The following is a 20,291-nucleotide window of genomic DNA, read 5'->3' as shown; positions in this document are numbered from 1 at the left end:
ATATGATTTTCATCTTGCTATGCGCCCTAAAATTTGGATACCATTTGATTACAGGCATTGCAGAGAACAATGACTTAATGCATTGCACACTGTCATCTAATGTAACGCTTGCTTAAATGCAGGTCCTGTTGCAACTGATTGTAAACAATAAACAGAGGTTTTCACGGGTACAAGGTGGAAAAGAGAGAGGTTGCTCTATGTTTATATGTAGACTAATCAAAAAGGATTGATGCCAATTAAACTTACTTGTGTATAATTTAGAAATCTCTGAGTCTGGAGAGCATAGGGTAACTTTGATAGAACACTATGGCTGATAGCACAGCTGCTGAAACACCTGGAAGCTATTCAAGAAGATCATTGGGTTCAATCCACAGGCTGGCCATTTATTTATGTCTCCCAAGGAGAACATCTGTGCTTTTGTTTGAGATGAAACCAGGTTTGGATATAATCTGAAGGCTTGGTTCTGTTAGAATCTATTTATCCTTGCCTGATTTCAGATGGAAGAAAGGCGGGTGTATAGAGAGGTGCATCTGGGCCTGGGGATGTAAGCTATTATACAGACTCTGGTTGAAATGCATGTTAAAAATCTTACACGTGAGCAAATTGCACTTGAGAAAGGAATTAACCAACATGAGAGAGAACTGGATTGTAGTTGTGGCATAACTTTGTAAATTAGCTGCTAAGACTTGGTGTGTTAGTAGCAAAATATGGGTATCTTCATTTCAGCATCAATTGAAATAGAGCCTTTCTCCTACAACCAATTTCTAGACTAAATAGCTGTTCATGGGGATTTGTTACAGTTGCAGATCAGCAGATGCACTGATGATCTGGAAAAGCTTAAAGGATCTATATCTGTATGTATGTATGCTTACGTGCACAGGCAGCCTGACCCATTGGAAAAGGAGAATGTCAGTGAGGCTGTCTGACATTCTCTTTGAATTTGCCAGCAATAAAAGCAGAAGCCCCATGGTCCAGATTATAATGGCCTACAACCATTTTTAAAATGACAGAGCACGATCTATGACATTACACAGAGTCTGTTTCCTGGACAGTGTATGTACTTTAGGAATCCTGTCTATTCCGTTCACTGGTGTGACTAACTGACATGCTTGCTTGAAGCAGAACTGTTGCAAAAAAGCATGGTTTCAAGAATAAAGTTGATTGATGCTCTAACCCAGCCCTAGCAGTGAACAAATGACAGTTGATGAAAAATATTTCATATAAAGTCCATTAAAATCACAATATGTTCTCCAGATGAAGCACTCAGTAAGGAAATGTCAGAGTTAAGTTTGTGCACAAAATGAAACTCCTTCCCTATATTAATTTGCATCATGTTAGTCTATAATTTATCCCCATAGGTCCTTGCCTCATTCAGCATGTGTCATGACTGTTGTCTAGTGAGCAAGGCATCCCTCCAAAGAGGTTTATTGTTCTTGGCATAAAATTTGTGTCCCCTTCCCTGAACCGTCACACTATCCTAACTATACACTGAATGATTCAGGTATACATTAGTTCTTGTGTATCAACAGCTGGGGAGTAAAACTTGTGCACGAGGGGACAGAGCTAAGGTTGCATTGTGTTCTTTTGGCTGCTTGATTTAAAATAGTGACATTCGTCTAACATACATTTGGGTATATGATTACCCTAGGCTTAGACAAAGAAGAAAAAATGCTTCACGTACTTAGTTGCTCAGAAATACAACACTCAGACGTTCCCTATACGTGAATGGCCCAACTAGGCCAAGACTCTAATGGAGCTTTTGATGTATTCTGTGTACAAATCTTCCTTGTGACACAAGACGAGTTAGCTCCTTAACAGGTCACATTATGCCAACAGTGTAATATTAAAACCACAATCCCCTATGTATACCCTTGCCCATGTCTTCAGAGGTGATGGAATTGTGACAACTCAGTTTATCAGGACACAAAAACGGAGGGATGCTATGATGGCTTGGGACACCTGGAATGCCAGATGAGGTGCTTAAGGTATCACTGAGCCCTTCTTCTCAGTCATCCTGGGCCCCCTTTTACCTGGCCCTGATGATCAGGGCTTCAGGGCCATCCCTACTGATATGCAAAACACATAGCTGCATAGCACACCAAAATTGCCCCAGATTTCATAATGCCCTCTACAGGTGGGTGCTGCGTATGGGCTCCAGTGGCCCCCAGCCTCATCCCCCAAAGTCCACTCACTTGCAGGGTGCAGCAAGTGGCACAAGCCCGGGCTGGATCCGTTTTCTTAGTGGGCCAGATCCGGCCGGCGCACCCTATTTTGCCCAGCCCTGTTCTTAGTAGTATTGGTACATTTGCCGGCTGGAAAGTCTCTCTGGATCACATACCCAGCTTGCATGCGTCAGGCAGTTCTTTTAGAAAAGTTAGGCTTTGTCTATACTGTAAATTCAACAACAAAATGTTTGTTGTCCATAGATGCTTTAAAAAACCCACCACCTGAAAGACAAGTTTTGCTGTGGCAAGTGGCAGCGTAAATGACTCATTGTTGGCAGAGGCGCTCTCCTATTCACAATGTGTGCTCCACTTGCCGGGGGTGGAAGTATTTTGTCAGCAAAAGTGCCCCCAGTGTTTACACTGCCGATGTTTAGTGGGAAGGCAGTGTCGACACATCGTTGCTAAAAGCTCAACTCTAGAGCTAAGAATCAGGAATGAAGACAAAATGGAGAAGAAGCAGCTGCCTTTTATAGTGTTTTGTTGGAGGGCTGGTATTGCCTTTGTTCCACACACAAACTGCCTAGCACATAGTGTGGGATCCCTTGAGTTTGCTATCCACAGGTATATCACATGCTTTGCTGCTGATTCCAAAGGTGTAGTACTTGGCTCTTTTCAGTGGGTTCATTCTTTAGGCGAGGGCCCTTGATGGGCTACCAAGTAGGCCTAGTGCTGATGGCAACAGAGAAACACAGCACGAGTTTGGAAATACAGCTGTGCCATACATAACTGTAACTCATGATGCAAAGGTGATAGAACATCTCAACAAGATTATTATACTTGGCAAATTATAACCTTTTTGCAGCTATCTCACACACCACATATCTGGTCAGATTTCTTGCCATTTTATAATGTTGGAATCAACAATATCATAAAATGTCTTCCATAGACCAAACTTAAAAAAACAACAAATATTCTGGTAGCACTTTAAAGACTAACAAAACATGTAGATGGTATCATGAGCTTTCGTGGGCACAGCCCACTTCTTCAGACAGCCCATAGGTCACAGAGTCACACCTTGGAACTTTTGAAATCCATTATTGTGATTTTTAGTATCTGTGAGTAGAAATAGTGTTTGCCCACTGGGAATTCTTGTCCCTTTCTTCACTGAGAAACTTGCCAAATGTCAGCAAAATGCAGCATGAATCACATTTCCAGAGGCTTCATAATTTCAGATGTGGTAATGGAAACATTTTGTGTTCAGTATCTTACAAAAGGTTCTATAGATTAACCTCCAACTAGGCCAAGTGGATGACTAGTAATTAACAATACCAAAAGGTTGATGGACCATTACTTTTTCCCCCGTGGATGGTCCAGTTGAAAAGAAAAGAAAAGAAAAGAAAAGAAAAGAAAAGAAAAGAAAAGAAAAGAAAAGAAAAGAAAAGAAAAGAAAAGAGTACTTGATGCCCAATGAGAAAACGTTTATTAATTTTTTTAAAGAGAAGTATTAGGGAAAGTAAGGGTATGTCTACACTTGCACCCTACTTCGAACTAGGGATGCAAATGTAGGCATTCGAAATAGTCAATGAAGCTGGGATTTAAATATCCTTTTTTGAGGAGTAATGTTAAATTGAACCAAGGGGTTTGATTCGAACTAATGCGGCCCAGAGCGCACTTTCACTTTCGAATCAGCTGGCGTTTGGAATAGCGCGCAGCCGAGATTATGCTAATGAAGCATGGTATATTTAAATCCCAGCTTCATTGACTATTTCGAAAGCCTACATTTATATCCCTAGTTCGAACTAGGGTGCAAATGTAGACGTACCCTAAGGGCCATGTGAACTGCTGCTTCCATGCACGGAAACTTTCACAATCCAGTCGGACTTGTTACTCTGTGACTGCACAGCCAGTTAGCATGCTGCAGATGCACACCCTGGCTTGGCCTCACCATGCAGACAAACTTTTCAATGGGATTCTGGGTTGGTAGTCCCCTGGGTTCCAACCATGCTAACATCTCAGGCCTGAGTGTTCTCTGTAAGTCAGACCTCTCCACAGCTTGTAACTAGCAGCAGATTAAACTGACTGACTCCAAAAAGCTCCTTCCAGACACAGATTTGTCCATTCATCCAAAGAGACACAGCATGTGGGGGAAAGGGTTAGACTCACCCAACATCCACACACCTGCACTTGCCTGAAGCTCATCACCTCTCAAAGCTCAGGTGAGCCCAGTTGCCTCAGATGCATCATCCAGAGCTATACTTCCAGAGCTCCTGCTGTACTTCCAGAGTACACACACACACATTTGCCTTTCCCAAAGCAGTGCATATATTGCTCTTGTTCTTTGCAATCTTGTGGAAAGGGGGCCTGCCTTGAATCATACCAGTGTCTAGTACTGAAGAATGGATTATATGAAGCTGGTGTGGGTAACAGTTGTGGTCTATGCAGAGGGATCTCAGTGTAGATAAGCCTGCGGTTCTCAAGGTGTGCATACCTGAACTTGCCAGATTTAACACTGCACTACATGCAGGGATGGAAGGTTTTTATGTCAAGAAACTTATTAGAAAAACAGAAACCAGATGAGATCATGATGTAAAATCCCATTTCATTGGTTAACCAGTCAAACATTAAGTTTAACCAGTTAAACGATTAAATGAGGAGCAGGTCAGGGGGCTGCTCTAGTCTATCTGGGCTGGAGCAGCCCCCTGCCTGCCATGGATGTGCTGGAACAGGCCCCTCCTTGCTAGGAACAATTGCTACTCTGGCCAGGTTGGAGCGCCATGGGCCCGCTGTGGACAAGGGCTGCTCCGGCTGGGCTGGAGCATCCCTGTCCATGGTGGGTGGGTGGGTTGCTCCAGCCCCTATTGGTTAATTGGTTAACAATTAACATCCATAGGCTGAAACCAAACTCTTGTACCCAGACAACACAAAACTTCAGCTAGGTCTGTATCCCCATATGCATTTGACATTTCAAGGCCATCTTAATTACAGAGAGTATGATGATGTATAGTGTAGTAAAGTAATATAGTATAGTAATTAGCATAGTAATTTAGGAAGAATCAGTGTGTCTGATGCTACAATGGCTTTTCTTTTAATGTCATAACAAAGACATGCAAAGAAACACGTAGGTTTACAGTGCTAGTTGAGTGATTTGTACTAATTTCAGTATTGCCTTCTCATTTTTACAGCCTCCACTTAGCAGGCTCTTGCAGTAAATTGCACTCAGCATTTTAAGAAACTATTTATGCTCTCCCCTGGTATTTCACCAGTCATAGGATTAAAACTGTGGCTACAGCCCATTACATAAGTTAAACTGCTCATGCAAAAACCTGAGCTTTATTCCAAGATTTAGGCATACTGTGACTTACTGTGCAGCAATTAACCATTCTGAGGACATGTGCTTCAAGTGGGTGTGTCAGATTGGTGTTGATTGAAAATTGAGCATCGAATACATATTTTACATGCGATGGTAGTGGCTGTGAATCCTACTCTGTATTGCAGGAAGTCTGGAAAGTTATATTCTCAATAAATGAACAATTACATGTGTTTCATGTACAGTACTATCATACCGTGATCTCTCCCCAGGTATTCTTGGGGCACTTTCCTATGTGCATTATTTCCCAGAGTGTAACTCCATGGTCCACCACACTTTAGGCTAGATCACCAACCTACAGTACTCCCTATGCCCACAGTTCTGCCACGGTTACAGACCAAGCAGTGCCTTATTCTCTTAGGCCATGTCTACACGAGGTGATTATTTCAAATGTACTAAGTTCTACTTCTGGGCACCCTGTTTTATAAATTCAAAGTTCCGTGTCCTCACTGCAGGGAAGAATTGAATGTCGTCTGTGTCCACATTAAAGGAGCCTGCTTCAGACTCAGAGCCCCAGGAAGCACTCTAGGGAGCTGTGGAAGGCCTCCTGAAGGCCATTTAGTTTGAATTAGCAACACTGGAGCATCTACACTAACGTTATTTTGGACTTACAAGTTCGGGAATAGTGTTACTCCTCGTGAAAAGCAGGACTACAAAGTTGGAATTCTGTGGCCTCTTATTCTGGCATAATGAGCTTGGTAGTGTGGATGCTCCACTTAGAAAATTGACCTTGGGAGGCTAATTTCAGACTAAGGTCCTAGTGTAGACCAGGCCTTAGGCACTTCCCCAGAAATGGACCCCTAGGCTATGTCTACACTGGCCCCTTCTTCGGAATAGGCATGCTAATTTAGAACTTTGGAATAGGGAAATCCGCGGGGGATTTAAATATCCCCCGCGGGATTTAAATAAACATGTCCGCCGCTTTTTTTCCGGCTTGGGGAAAAGCCGGAAAAGAGCATTCAGACTGGCGCGATCCTCTGGAATAAAGCCCTATTCCAGAGGATCTCTTATTCCTACTTGAAAGTAGGGCTTTATTCCGGAGGATCGCGCCAGTCTGGACGCTCTTTTCCAGCTATTCCCCAAGCTGGAAAAAAAGCGGCGGCCATGTTTATTTAAATCCCGCGGGGGATATTTAAATCCCCCGCGGATTTCCCTATTCCAAAGTTCTAAATTAGCGTGCCTATTCCGAAGAAGGGGCCAATGTAGATGTAGCCCTAATGTGACAGGTATCAGTAAATGAGAATTTCAGGGAGGAAACAAATGAAGTGTAACGTTTTTCTATAAAGCCATGCTAGGGCTTCTTCAGTCTTTCACAGAAGGTAATTTGGAAGTGTGCTCTTCCAAAAACTTTTGTTGGTCTTATTTATGAGAGCAGCATTCTCCTGTGGCCTTGGCTGAATTGATGGACAAATAAATAATTGGCTTTTAAACTCAGCATCAGCTAGGAAACCATTTTGAAAACAAAAATTGTTTCTTCTGAAAATGTGATTCCAGTTTGAAACGTGTTTGGTGTGATATTCAAAATGCAACAAATTGTGCTCACGAGTAAATGTTGTAAAGCATGTCTTTATAATTCTGGTATTTTACTTAAACTGAGAAATAATACATGAGATCCCTAGATGCCAATACATTTCCCATATTTCCTGTGCTCTGAAGGAGTCTGATAATTCTGACCAATGTGCCAATGAAGGTTCATGTTGACAGATGTTGATTTCTATTAGGTATATATTTGATAATATCTCTATGCGACTCCTGTAAACTGTTGCCAATAGTTGGTTCAACACACCACAGCTGTCCATTTTTTGATGGCGTGCAGTCATTTAATTGGAACAGTAGATATCTTTGCTCAGTTTTGTTAAATCAAAACTGAGTTTTGTGGATGGTGGGATTCTGAAGTCTTAATTTTTAGTTTACTGAAGATTTTAATTCTAGTAATGATGTTCCCAAAAGTGTCATTCCCATTTCAACTGCATAGTGCAGAGTTAATTAGGAATGTTAAATTAGACTTTATTTCCAAAATCCAGCAAATTTTCTACTCTGATATATTGAGTATCCCACCGCTATAGTTTAAGAAGTGATTTATCTAAATTACTGTAATTTACATAGTGTAGTCACAATGAAAATAATGTCAACATAATTAATAATGTTAAAAATAAACATTTGGCTCAGATTATCTCTTTATGATCATGAAACCACTTTGCAGCTGATTTTAATATTGTTCTGTACTTTCCATTGTTCATTCTCTCTCCTATGGTCACAAATGGCTTCAGTTTTTGGTAAGCTATACTCAGTAGCAGACTTTAAAGGCTTATTTTAATTACAGGCATTTTGTTCATAGGAAGACATTCTTTCTCAGAGACCTCTCATGCTCCTATGTTAAGCAGAGGCAATATACTTTCCTTTAGGGATATCTTTTCACTGCTGAGTTTGCCAAGCTTCTTACTTGTATATTGCCCATAATCTCCCTCTTGTCCACTCCTGGTAACTCTGACCCAACTTACATGGTACTTTCAAGGCTTGCTGGCTCAGGAGGGAAGGGTGAAGGTTAGAGCCCAGGTTTCATTCTTCACTCAGGCTGGTAAGCTGCTCTCTTTAAACCACACTGAACCATTTGAATGCTGAGACTTCTCCAGTGCCTTCCCACAATTCCTCGGTGTGCACAGGACAGACGAGTTGTCCCACAGTTGATTAGGAAAGAACCGTGGAGCATCTTTGCTTACGTAAGCAGAAAAAAACCCATTGATTTACCTCTACAAGTCATGTGGACACATAGATAGTAGAGATGTAAGAGTGTAGCCATTTAAACAGGTAACAGACTACCTGTTCATCTTTAAACAGTAATGGTTACCCTCAGCTTCTGTTCAGGCCCCCAGGGAGCTGACTGCTGCCCTTTGTGTGGGGACAGTAGGCAAGAGCCAGTATGTGTGAGGACCAGGATTAAAAATGCACTGGCTCCCAGGGGGCTGGCTACCACCCCGCGTGTAACCGTGTAACCACTGAAATGTTCAGTGGTTACACGGTTAGCCAATTACATGCATTTTAACATCCCTAACAATCAATGCAGCTACCTACATCCACATTTGGGCTACATCCAGACTGCATCCCTCTGTCGACAGAGGGATGCAAATCAAGCACGTTGAAATTGCGAATGAAGTCAGGATTAAATATCCCGTGCATCATTAGCATAAACATGGCCACCACTTTTTTTTTAATGGAGTTTAAAAAAAAAAAAAAGGCAGTCTAGACGCAGATCTGTTGAAAAGAAAGTCTTTTTCGACAGATCCTGTATTCTTCAAAAAATGAGGTTTACAGTATCTGTCAAAAAAGGCTTTATTTTCGACAGATCCATGTCTAGACTGCCATTTAAAAAAAAAAAACTCCATTTGAAAAAAGTGGTGGCCATGTTTATGCTAATGAGGTGCGGGATATTTAAATCCTGGCTTCATTAGCAATTTCAATGTGCTTAATCTACATCTCTCTGTCAACAGAGAGGTGTAGTCTAGACATACCCTTGGTGAATGTGCATGCCCTGACCTAGGTGCCAAACCTGCTCTGTATTGAAAACGTACCCTCAGTAGCTATCCCAGGGCATGTCTACACTAGGAAATTATTTCAAAATAACATAGTTTGAAATAATAACTCCCAAAATTACTATTTTGAAATAGCGTGTTGAAACTACAGGGAAGCCTTGAAATTAGTTCGAGACAGACTCCCTGAATGTGGACACGCTACCTCGACGTAGAACCCCAAGAAGCACTGGGAAATAATTATTCTGAATGACTCTGGTGAGTAGTTATTTCAAAATAGCAGCAATGGAGTATTCACACTACTGCTATTTCAAAAGAATTATTTGGAAATAAATGTTATTCCTCATGGAAAGCAGGATTTATTATTTCAAAATAATAATGCCGTTATTTCAAAATAACGGGTTTGGTAGTGGGGACGCTATGCTTGTTATTTTGAAATAACTCCTTAGTGTAAATCAGGGCCCATTGATTTTGATGTTAGCCCTCATTCCATTTCAGTTGCTTCCCAAAATAAAAAGTAAAATTTTCTATGCCTAAAGTTTGGAGGCCAGTCATGACTTTGGGATTTGAGCGTATTCTGTACTTCTCAACACAAATTTATCACATGGCTGGATCAGGCTCTGGGAAAGGACAGGGCAACAAAACATTTAGCATTGTTTGAAATATCAACATTGTACAGCTTTTGGTAAAATAAACTTGACCTTGATAGGTCAGTGAGAACTGACTCAAGTCTTCTGTTAAATAAATAGAAAAGCAATGTTCAAGTGTTATCAAAGACACAATTCTCCTCTTCTTCCAAGCATGAGAGGACGTATTATTAAAGCTGCTAAACTTCATGTTGCTTTCTAAAGAGAATGAAGTAGGAAAGAGGAAGCAGGTTGTATAATGTGTTTCTCCTCGTACCTGAAACAAACCTGTGCAAAGAGAGAGGAGCTGTCTCCATCAGTGGCACGGTCCTGACAATGTTTGCACACTGAACTTGTCTATTAACGCTGTCTCTTCTGTCACCTAATGGCTCCATGGCAGTAAAGGCTGCAGATGTGACATGCTGTCGCAGATGAAAGGCTCCAGCCAGCTTGTGGAATTTCTAACCCCCCCGCCCACTAACTTTTTTGGTTGGGAAGAGAATGGTGCTGCTGTGTTGTATTCCTAAAGCATGCGCGGTTCATGCTTTCATGTGACACTTGTGAAGAGGTGAAGGGTAGAATTTGTCAGACCCTGTCCTGGCATTTCCAATATTTGCTTCAGGAATTCACTTCAGTTTGTACGTAGAGCTTGTGCTGAACTTTGCGATTCTCAAAGAGTCCTGCCCTGGAGCAGTGTTGTGGGGTTCTTATGAACATGGTGTGTTTTGGGGAAAAAAATCATTTATGGTTCACTCACATTTGGCAGCCACTTACGTATAATTTGAAGGAAGTAACACTACTAAATGGTCATTTAAAGCCTTTATTCTCCCAAAGAGCAATTCTTCTCAATTTAGTTTTGAAATTTAAAAACACATTCAATTTAATCTTCCAAAATAAGATTATATTTTAAAGTCCTAGATAAGGAAGTCTCGTAGCACATGTTGGCAATCTTCATAAAGGCCTTTTTTGGCAAGAGCTTTGAAGTTTCTCTCTAGCACAGAAGATGGGAAATAGAGGAGGATGAAAGTCATGTACAAATTTTTCTAGTTCTTACTATTGATGTCATTGGGATAATCAGGGTCTAAATACCTAAGGGCATAACAGAAGAGTTAAACCTCCAAAACAAGCAACTGATTGCACAATCTATTATGGTACTATAAAAGTAGGTAAGGTACGGTCTTTTGTGAAAGCTTGTAAATGTTATGAATGTAATAACCATTGTGAGATATGTATTTATATGTAATTGGCCAGTTGAGTGTGACTAGTTCACACTCTGTGCTTCAGAACTGGTTGGACATAGATTTAGGATATGGTTATGAATTTATGAATGTGGCTATAGAGGAGAGTGCCCCTAAACTTTAGCTTTACCTCAAAGCAGGGTGGTGAGTGATAACATTTAAATAGCTGCAATCATTAAATGTATGATTTTAAAAATCCTATGACCGTGAAATTGACCAAAATGGATGTGATTTTGGTAAAGCACTAAATATCGCAGTTGAACCTTAAAGTTTATTTATTGAACTGAGTTAAAGCTGGCCGGAACCAGTGCTGGCAGGGCATCAGGTTAGGACTTAGAGTGTGGAACTGCTGCCTCAGGCCAGCCGAGGGCTGTGTTTAAAGGGACCTGAACCCCACCCCGGACAGACAGTTCTCAAGGTTCCCCGCTTGCTTGTCTAAGTTGATGAGGGACAGCAAAGCAGTCCTGTCTTGGAGTGCCCTGAGTGCCCACACTCGGCACATCACAGTACTTGGCCACCAGCCCGGCTGTACTTGCCGCAGGCTGCCATCTAGGGGTGTCAACTGGGGGGCTCTCAGGATCCAGAAGGCCCTGCAGGAGAGCTTCCACCCCGAGGAGCCCGCAGAGCCACCCCAGTCCTCCCCATCGGGGGCTCATGCCCCATTCCTCCCTCGCCTCCTTCCACTTACCCCTCTCTAGCCCCCCTTCGTGATGTAAAAAATAAAGGACACGTGTTCAAAAATAGAAACCCCTTTTATTTAACAAAACTGGGGGGGGGAGGATTAACTTCTGGGGAGACTAGAAAAAGGAGGTGAGAGAGGGGAAGAGAGAGGGTGGCAGAGGGGAGGTGGAAACCTGGGAGGAGGGAGCTGGAAGGGGGAAGCCAGGGAAAGAAGGAGGAGGGGAAGTATACAACTATGGTATGCCATATCTTCAGTACTGTGTACAGATGTGCTCTCCTCACCTCAAAAAAGATATTTTGGCATTGGAAAGGGTTCAGAAAAGGGCAACTAAAATGATCAGGGGTTTGGAACAGATCCCATATGAAAAGAGGCTAAAGAGACTGGTACTTTTCAGCTTAGAAAAGAGGAGACTGAGGGGGGATATGATAGAGGTCTATAAAATCATGAGTGGTGTGGAGAGGGTGAATAAAGAAAATGTCTTCATTAGTTCCCATAATATAAGGACTAGAGGGTACTAAATTAAATTAATGGACAGCAGATTTAAAACTAATTAGCGAAAGTTCTTCTTCACACAGCACATAGTCAACCTGTGGAACTCCTTGCTGCAGGAGGCTGTGAAGGCTAGAACTATAACAGAGTTTAAAGAGAAGTTAGATACATTCATGGAGGTTGAGTCCATGGCGTGCTACTAGCCAGGGAGTAGGAATGCTGTCCCTGGCCTCTGTTTGTGGAGGGCTGGAGATGGATGGCACGAGACAAATGGCTTGGTCATTGTCTTCGGTCCATCCCCTCTGGGGTAGCTGGTATTGGCCGCTGTCGGCAGACAGGCTACGGGCTAGATGGACCTTTGGTTTGACCCAGTACGGCCACTCTTATGTTCTTATGTTCTAAGCTCAGGGCTCAGGGTCGGGGGTCTCACTGGACCAACTTGATTTTCATGCAAACCTGCTCCTGGGTTCGCATGCAGCTTTTGGTGGCCAGGCTGGCAGCTATCCTGCCCTAGATGGCCACATTCCTGTGCCTAGTGTGGAAGTCGTGGACGTTGGAGGCTTCCCCCCAAACCTCGATGAGGCCCACGATCTCCGCATTAGACCAGGCGGGCGCCCGCCTCTTGTGGCCCCGGGCAGGCTCTTGTGATCCGCCATCCTGGTCCTGGGAAGAGGCGGAGGGCTGGGTGGCAGTGGGTGGCTGGCTCATGCCATGCCAGGTGCAGGGTCTGCTGGTTGGGTGCTGGCAGGCTTTCAACTAGCACAAGCACTGTAGCCAGACCGTGCCCCTTTAAGGGCTCCGGGGCTGGGAGGCAGGCAGAAAAGTTTCCCTGGTTTGGCCCAGAGTGACCACCAGGGCAAGCTGGGAAGGGCTAGCCTCCAACTAGTTCGAATTAAGTGGTACACAGCCCTTAATTCAAACTACTTAAGTCGAACTAGGTGTTACTCCTCGTAGAATGAGGTCTACCTAGTTCGAATTAAGCGCTCCGCTAGTTCGATTAACTTCGAACTAGCGGTTTGTATGTGTAGCCTCTATTAAAGTTAATTCGAACTAACGGCTGTTAACTTTGTAGTGTAGACATACCCTTAGTTATACCCAGCACCTGCAGGACATGGGCAGTGCTGAGCTAGTATCTGAACCTAGTGTGTTGACTTGATGTACTATAGCTGGACTTGGGGAACATGAGTTGTGTTAGAGCATATGCTCCAAACCGATGGAAAAAGTTGACTGGAACTAGGTCCAATTTAGGATTAGGCCCTGCTGGGGAGGGGCTGAGTTAAGGATGTCCTAACTGTGAGGAGTGCGATGAAGGAAGGAAGGTCTTCATGGCAGTAGAAAGGAGGCTGGAGCCCCAGGAAGAGACAGCCCTGTGATCTCCTCAGAAAGATGCTCTGGAAAGGAGCCAGCACAGAGAGACTGGGAAGCCAGAGAGACCAAGCTTTTCTGGTGAGCCTGAACAAAAGGGAGGCAGCCCAGAGGCAGGGTCTTCAGAGGAAAACACATAGATAGGCATGGGAGAGGCTAGGGATGTGACTACTGGAGCTGGCCCTGGGAGCTACATCCATTGCAGCTCTGTATTTTAAAAGTAGTAATAGCTGTGCTGCCTGCGTGCCCGGTTCCTACTATATTTAAAATGCAGAGCTACAGTGGGGGTAGCGAGTGTACCTGCTTATGGACTAATCGATTAGCTAATTAACCTCTATTCAACACCCCTAGGAGAGGCAGAGAGAAGCCGAGGCCTCCAGGGAGATGCCTCTTGAATCAAGAAAGACTCTGTGGAGCCCAGGACAAAGCAAAGGGTCTGTGGAGGAAGGAGCTGGGTTAAAGAACCTAGAAACAAACGGAGGGAAGGAGGCAATTGAGGAAAGCAGCAGTGATCTAAGGGAGATCTTAGCTACTTTCCACCGGTCCTTGCATTGGAACCCAGAGTAGATGAAGGCCCTGATTTCCCCTAAGAGACACTGATGAGAGTGAGATGGAAACTTCCTGAGTGGAGGGGTTTAAGGATCAGTGAGCCCAGTCAAGCTAAAACTTGGTTAGAAGACATTGGCTTACCTGTACTGTGTTCTGGTACTCTCTGTTACCTTTGAAAGGGGGTGGGAGGAGGATGAATGTGACCTGCCCAGAGGGTCGAGTCACAAGAAGCAGCCTACTGCAGGGCTAAGGCAGAAGTCAGTACAAGGTGCCAGGGCACCTTGTATTACAGCCAGTCATGAAGGGCTGCTCTAGCCAGTGAATCACTTCGGCTATGTCTAGACTGCAAGCCTCTTTCGAAAGAGGCTTTTTCGAAAGATACTTTTGAAAAAGAGCGTCTAGACTGCAAGCAGAACTTTCGAAAAAGCAAGGCACCTTTTCGAAAGGTAGTCTGGATGCTCTCTTTTGAAAAACCCCTGTTTGCATTCAAGAACGCCTTTTTTCGAAAGAGCACTTTCGAAAAAAGGCGTTCTTCCTCGTAAAATGAGATTTACCACCGTCAAAAGAAAAGCCGCGTTCTTTCGATTTAATTTCGAAAGAACGCGGCTGCAGTCTAGACGCAGGTGAAGTTTTTTCAGAAAAAGGCTACTTTTTCCGAAAAAACCCCTGAGTCTGGACACAGCCTTCTTGACTGAAAGACCTGGTGCCCCCATTGAATCAGTTTTTAATCACAGTGTGTGATAACTTTTTTGCATCAAGTCAGAAACGCCGGTATCAGGAGAGGACTGAAAAGACTGTTCCCTGCCCCTTAAAAATACAGCTGTTCCTGTTCAGTAGGTAAAGGGGCAATGCGGGATTTTGCCATACTCATGGCAGGAGACTTTTGTGCTTGCTGTGTAGCAGCTTCTGGAATTATAACACGGATTAAATGTATCCTAGAGAATAGCTGCAATTGTTATTCCATAACTGCTGTATCGATGTGACTGCTGCTATTACAGTAGACTTCTGATAATCCAGAACATGTGGGACCTAGGTAGTGCTGGATTATCAGATGTGCCGAACTATCAGGAGGTACTATAAACTGGTTATATATATACTGTACACAATATATACTGCATATAAAGTGTTTTTAACCCTTTTTATTGTACATACTGTATAAAGCAGTGTTTCTCAAACTGTGGGTCCTGACCTCCCAGGGGGTCATGAGCAATTTAGAGAGGGATCACAAACAAATTAGAGGGCGGTTGCAAGCAACTTAGAGGCTGGTTGCAGCAATGGAGAGGGGGGTCGCGGTATCACAAGTTTGAGAACCCCTGGTATAAAGTATACTGTATTGTTTTTGTTTTTTTAACCCTTTTTTACCTTTTTCGCTCAGTTCAGCTGCTGCCACTGCTGCCTTGTGACTTGTTTTTTGCTGAAGCTCACCACTAGGCTCTTTCCATTTTGATGCCAGACTATTGAAGTGCTATACAATTGGATGCTGGACCATTGGAGTTTTACTGTATTAAAAATCCCGAATAAAGTCTTACTCAAGCTCATGCATATTTTACAAGCACATTTTTTTCTCACATTTGGTAAAAATAGATGGGAGTGAGCCAAAAGTTATCAGGGAGAGGTTATCAAGTCCAATCCCTTGCACTCATGGCAGGAATGAGCACCGTCTAGATTACATCTAACAGATATTTGTCTAACCTCTTCTTAAAAATCTCTAATTATGGAGATTCCACAACCTCCCTAGGCAATTTATTCCAGTGTTTCACCACCCTGGTGGGTAGGAAGTTTTCCCTAATATTCAAACTGAACCTCCCTTGCTGCAATTTAAACCTATTACTTCTTCTTTTACCATCAGAGGATAAGGAGAATAATTTTCCACCCTTCCACTTGTAACACCCTTTTACGTACTTGAAAGGATATAATGTCCCCTCTCAGTCTTCTCTTTTCCAGAATAATCAAACTCAATTCTTTCAATATTTTCTCATAGGTCATGTTTTTAAACATTTTAATCTTTTTCTTGCTCTCTTTTGAACTTTCTCCAGTTTCTCCACATCTTTACTGAAATGTGGTTCCCAGTAGGGTGGCAGAGTAGGGTGAAAGAATTACTTCTCATGTTTTGCTCACAACACTCCTGTTAATGCATCCTAGAATGATGTTTGCTTTTTTTGCAACAGTGTCACAATGTTGATTCATATTTAGCTTGAGATCCACTGTGTCACCTAGACCCCTTTCTGCTGTACTCCTTCCGGTATGTCTACACTGCAGCGCTATTTCGGGATACTGGAGTATCCTGAAATAGCAACCCTGTGTTTTTACTCAAGCCCGTTATTTTGGGCTTGCTATTCCAATGTCCCCGTGAACCTCATTCTATGAGGAGTAAGAGACGTTTTTGAATAGCACTTTATTTCGAAATTCGGCACTGTGTAGATAATGCCAAATGATGAAATAAACTATTTAGAAATAGCATCTAATTAAGATATACAATGTGCATAGCTCAGAGTTACGGTGCAGTGTAGACACACCCTCCTAGACAGTTACTTCCCTAAAAAAACTAGCTTGTGTGTTTTTTACTGAAATGTACTGGAAGGTGAACCAAATGTATTGCTTGTATTAGGTATACCCTACTGGATGCAAATCTTCCAAAGCCAGCCTCGTGTTGATGTCACAAAGAGAAATACATATATGATTTCTTTTTTTCCCATTGTTTCTGGATTTATTCATATGGTAGCCTGATTAAAAACACCAGCCTTTCTGTTCCAGTGACCACTTGAGATGATCATTGAGGAAGACCTTTAAGGCCAAAATGGTGCAGGCCTGTAATGTGAATAAATTCTGAAAGGAATGGAAAATGAAAAGAAGCACTCGGCATCCAAGAGAATTAGAAACCAGGAATTGGAGGTTAAGCATCAGTATCTCTCTCAAAGAACTCATGTGGCTTTGGAAAGCAGAACCCTAGTAACCCCCCTCATATCGTGGAATCAGACCCATTACTACTGTTATAAACATTCAGGACAGATTAGCCAAATGTCGTGTGTTGTTTTTTTAAAGCCATAGAGAGATACAAAACAGAACTATTCTGTGGGAGACTGGAGCCAGATATTTGGTTTTAACTCTGAATGTCTTTTCTATGAGTTCAGGTCAGTTGTTACATTTAAGTAACATTTACTGACCTTGTGGATGAACAGATGTCGATTTTGTGGTATGCTGCATCATTTAAATTGTGCTTGTAAAGTGGGCTGCTTTGTCTACATGAAGTTGATTTCAGTTTTGCAATAACAGTCATAAAGATCATTTTTACTTTGGGATGATAGATATTTTTGTATTTGATGGAGTTCAGGATGGGCAAATAAACTTTTCCCAGTTGGCACAGTGTACAGTAGACTTCCTTTGGGATATAGGTGGTGCCGGATTATCGGATATGCTGGACTATCAGGAGGAACTATAAGATGGTTTTTTATATATACTGTATACAGTATATACTGTATATAAGGTGTTTTTAACCCTCTTTATTGTACATACTGTATACAGTATACTGTAATGTTTTAGTTTTTTAACCCTTTTTTACCTTTTTCGCTCGGTTCAACTGCTGCCATTGCTGCCTTGTGACTTGTTTTTTTTCTGAAGCTCACTCACTAGGCTCTTGCCATTTTGATGACGGACTATCAGGAGTGCCGTACAATTGGATGCCGGACTATTGGAATTTTACTGTATTTGCAAAAGTTGGTCAAATGAATATATTAAAATTAACTAGAAAGTAAATATTAAAACAAGTTCTCAAGAAGTTATTTTAGGAGTTTCTTTTAGTAAAATAAGTTAAATTTCCAATTGCAGAGCCCTTTGCAAGTATAGTCCCATTAAAATGTGTTTTTATAGTTTTCACAATATTGCTTAGATTTTCAACATTAATGTTTAGTATATAACTTTAAAAAAATCATCTATCCATGTACAAGAGGTAGTCTGAAAATAATTCCAGGATGGTTGGGATATTTAACTTATTTTTGCCTATATGTTTAGAAAGAAAGATGAAAGCCTTCTGCAAGTCTCTTCAAAGCACTGAAAACTCAACTCAATGGTAGCCTTGTGATTTGTATGATAATAAGCATCCAATTCAACTTGAAAATGCAGACACACTCATACAAACTACAGCATTCTGACAATATTTGCTGTCTCTGTCTTGTTTTTCAAAGTAGTTGACCAGGTGGTCTACAGATGGCATGATGTCCTTACCCTGTACATTAATAATGTATACACAGACTCCTACATTCTACAATAGCTTAATACTAGGACTTTTCACGTCTTTTAGGAGCAGTTACATGTGTTTTGAAAGATGGAACAGGCTCTTTAGAATGAAAATTATTGTAATGCCTTTTTTGTGTTAACTGTATTCTCTTTATTTGTTTAGGCGTCTGAACAAGAATAAATTACAGGTTTTACCAGAGCTGCTTTTCCAGAACACACTGAAGTTAACCAGATTGTAAGTACAGTTTACTTTTATTGCGCACGTGCCTTGGTTCATGATGTGGATAGTGCATTTGCTATGATATTTTGGTTAAGTATTTTGGTGACATTTAAGATAGATATAGATTTCCATAGTTCCATGAGGATATTTTTTCATTACTTTATAGTAGTTATGTACTAGAAAATAAATACAGTGTACATACATGAAAGAAACCACAAGCTATCTTTCACTCTTTCATTGTTGATATAGATTCAAAATGATGACTTTGGAGTCAAAATACTAAAATCCCACTGTATAGTGTTGCAAGATTAGTGCAGAAGTGGCAACGTTTTGCTTTCAGTGTACTAAGCTGTCCATGAGAAACAGTCAATTCTTGTGTAACTTAAGATGAACGTGTTGGCATAAAACGGTTTGTCACAAATAGCTGTTAATTAATGACATGTTGTTTTAACTGAGCCAAGGTTCAGAGATAGTTAAGGCTGGGACAATGGCTCCTACTATTTGGAGAATGGGGCAAATGTCATACTTTCCTCTTCCCCCGAGCATTGAAGATGTTGTTAGATGAGATTTATAGATTGGCATTAGAGCTGACTTACAGAGCAGAAGAATAACAGATAAGCTGGCCAGCGATATATTTTTCTCAGTCTACTCCATGGAATAGAATCACATGATGACTGTGAATGCTCTCTCCAACCTTTTTTATACAAGAAAGAGGAATAGATAGTTCTTTTATATGCAGAGAGCAAGGTTGTACTGATACTACCAAGATTACAATGCTATGTCTGTATTAAGCAGGAGATAAAGTGTCTTTAGAACTGTTTACTGAAACCTAGAAAATTAACATCCCGACCCCTCTCTTTCCCCACAAAGTGACTCAGAAGAGAAGTTACATGGTCAACCTCTTTTAAAGTTTGGCTATTTAGATTTATAGGAGGCTGGTTAGTAAGATTTATGATCTGGCTAGTGAAATTGTAAAGTTACTACAGGTGAATGAAAAGTTGCTACATTGATGTGGGGTTCTGATAATTGTGTTTTAATACCTCTTTGTGCAATCAAACTATCCATTTAGGCAATGTAATAAATTTTTCTTCCTGTGGAAATGTGAAACATATGGCGACAGTGAAGATTAATTTGGGAACCAATTCACTATTTAAAAAATAGACTCTTTGTCCAAGTTTTAAAGCAAAAGAATTGGGCAGTGTTCAGCCAAGAGCAGTCCTGATACCATTGTGGAGACCTATTTTCACCTATTTTCTCTTTCATGTTGTCCAAATTTCATTGAGAAGAACTTCCTGGGTAACTCTTGGAGCTTCTGTGTCAACCCTAATCCAGAACACAGTCCTGGAGACAAAACTTAATGAGCCAGATCCATCTTTTACCTTCAAAATCTACCTAGAGATGAGGGATGTAGGGGTACGTATACACTAGTCCCCAGATTGATCTAGGGAGGCTAATGAGGGTGACGGGAATTGCAAATTGAGCCCGGGATTTAAATATCCCGCACTTAATTTCCATTTTAGAAATTGACTAGCCCAAAGTAATTGCCCGCATCTACACGCAGCAGTGAAACGGGATTCCGATTTAAAGCCTCTAATTCGAATTAACTGGTAAACCTCATTGCAGGAGGAATACCAGCTAATTCGAGTTAGGGCTTTAAATCGGAATCCGGTGTAGATGCGGGCAGTTAAAAGTGTTTACTGTCCTTAAAAACTATTGCAATAGTTGAGCTTTTGTAAAGCTTGTAGGGTAATTATCTAAGATGGCTAGTTAAGTATGAATTTTGACCTTTGATAGTGATTTCCCATCAAAACATTGATAGCTATGAGTGAA

At 41.7% G+C, this 20,291-nt stretch overlaps 1 protein-coding gene across 1 annotated transcript in view; it reads left to right on the top strand.

Moving 5' to 3' along the window:
• SLIT3 (slit guidance ligand 3) overlaps positions 1 to 20,291 on the top strand; it is a 791,947-nt gene that overhangs the window by 59,273 nt on the left and 712,383 nt on the right. The window contains exon 4 of the mRNA XM_006115755.5: positions 18,405 to 18,476. Coding sequence (XP_006115817.1) covers positions 18,405 to 18,476 — 72 coding nt within the window. The remainder of the gene's footprint in view (positions 1 to 18,404; positions 18,477 to 20,291) is intronic.

Source organism: Pelodiscus sinensis, chromosome 16, assembly GCF_052426305.1.
Source record: "Pelodiscus sinensis isolate ZL-2025 chromosome 16, ASM5242630v1, whole genome shotgun sequence".
Classification (NCBI taxonomy): domain Eukaryota; kingdom Metazoa; phylum Chordata; order Testudines; family Trionychidae; genus Pelodiscus; species Pelodiscus sinensis.
The sequence above is the reverse complement of the archived record's forward strand: the minus strand, read 5'-3'. Positions and strand labels throughout refer to the sequence as shown.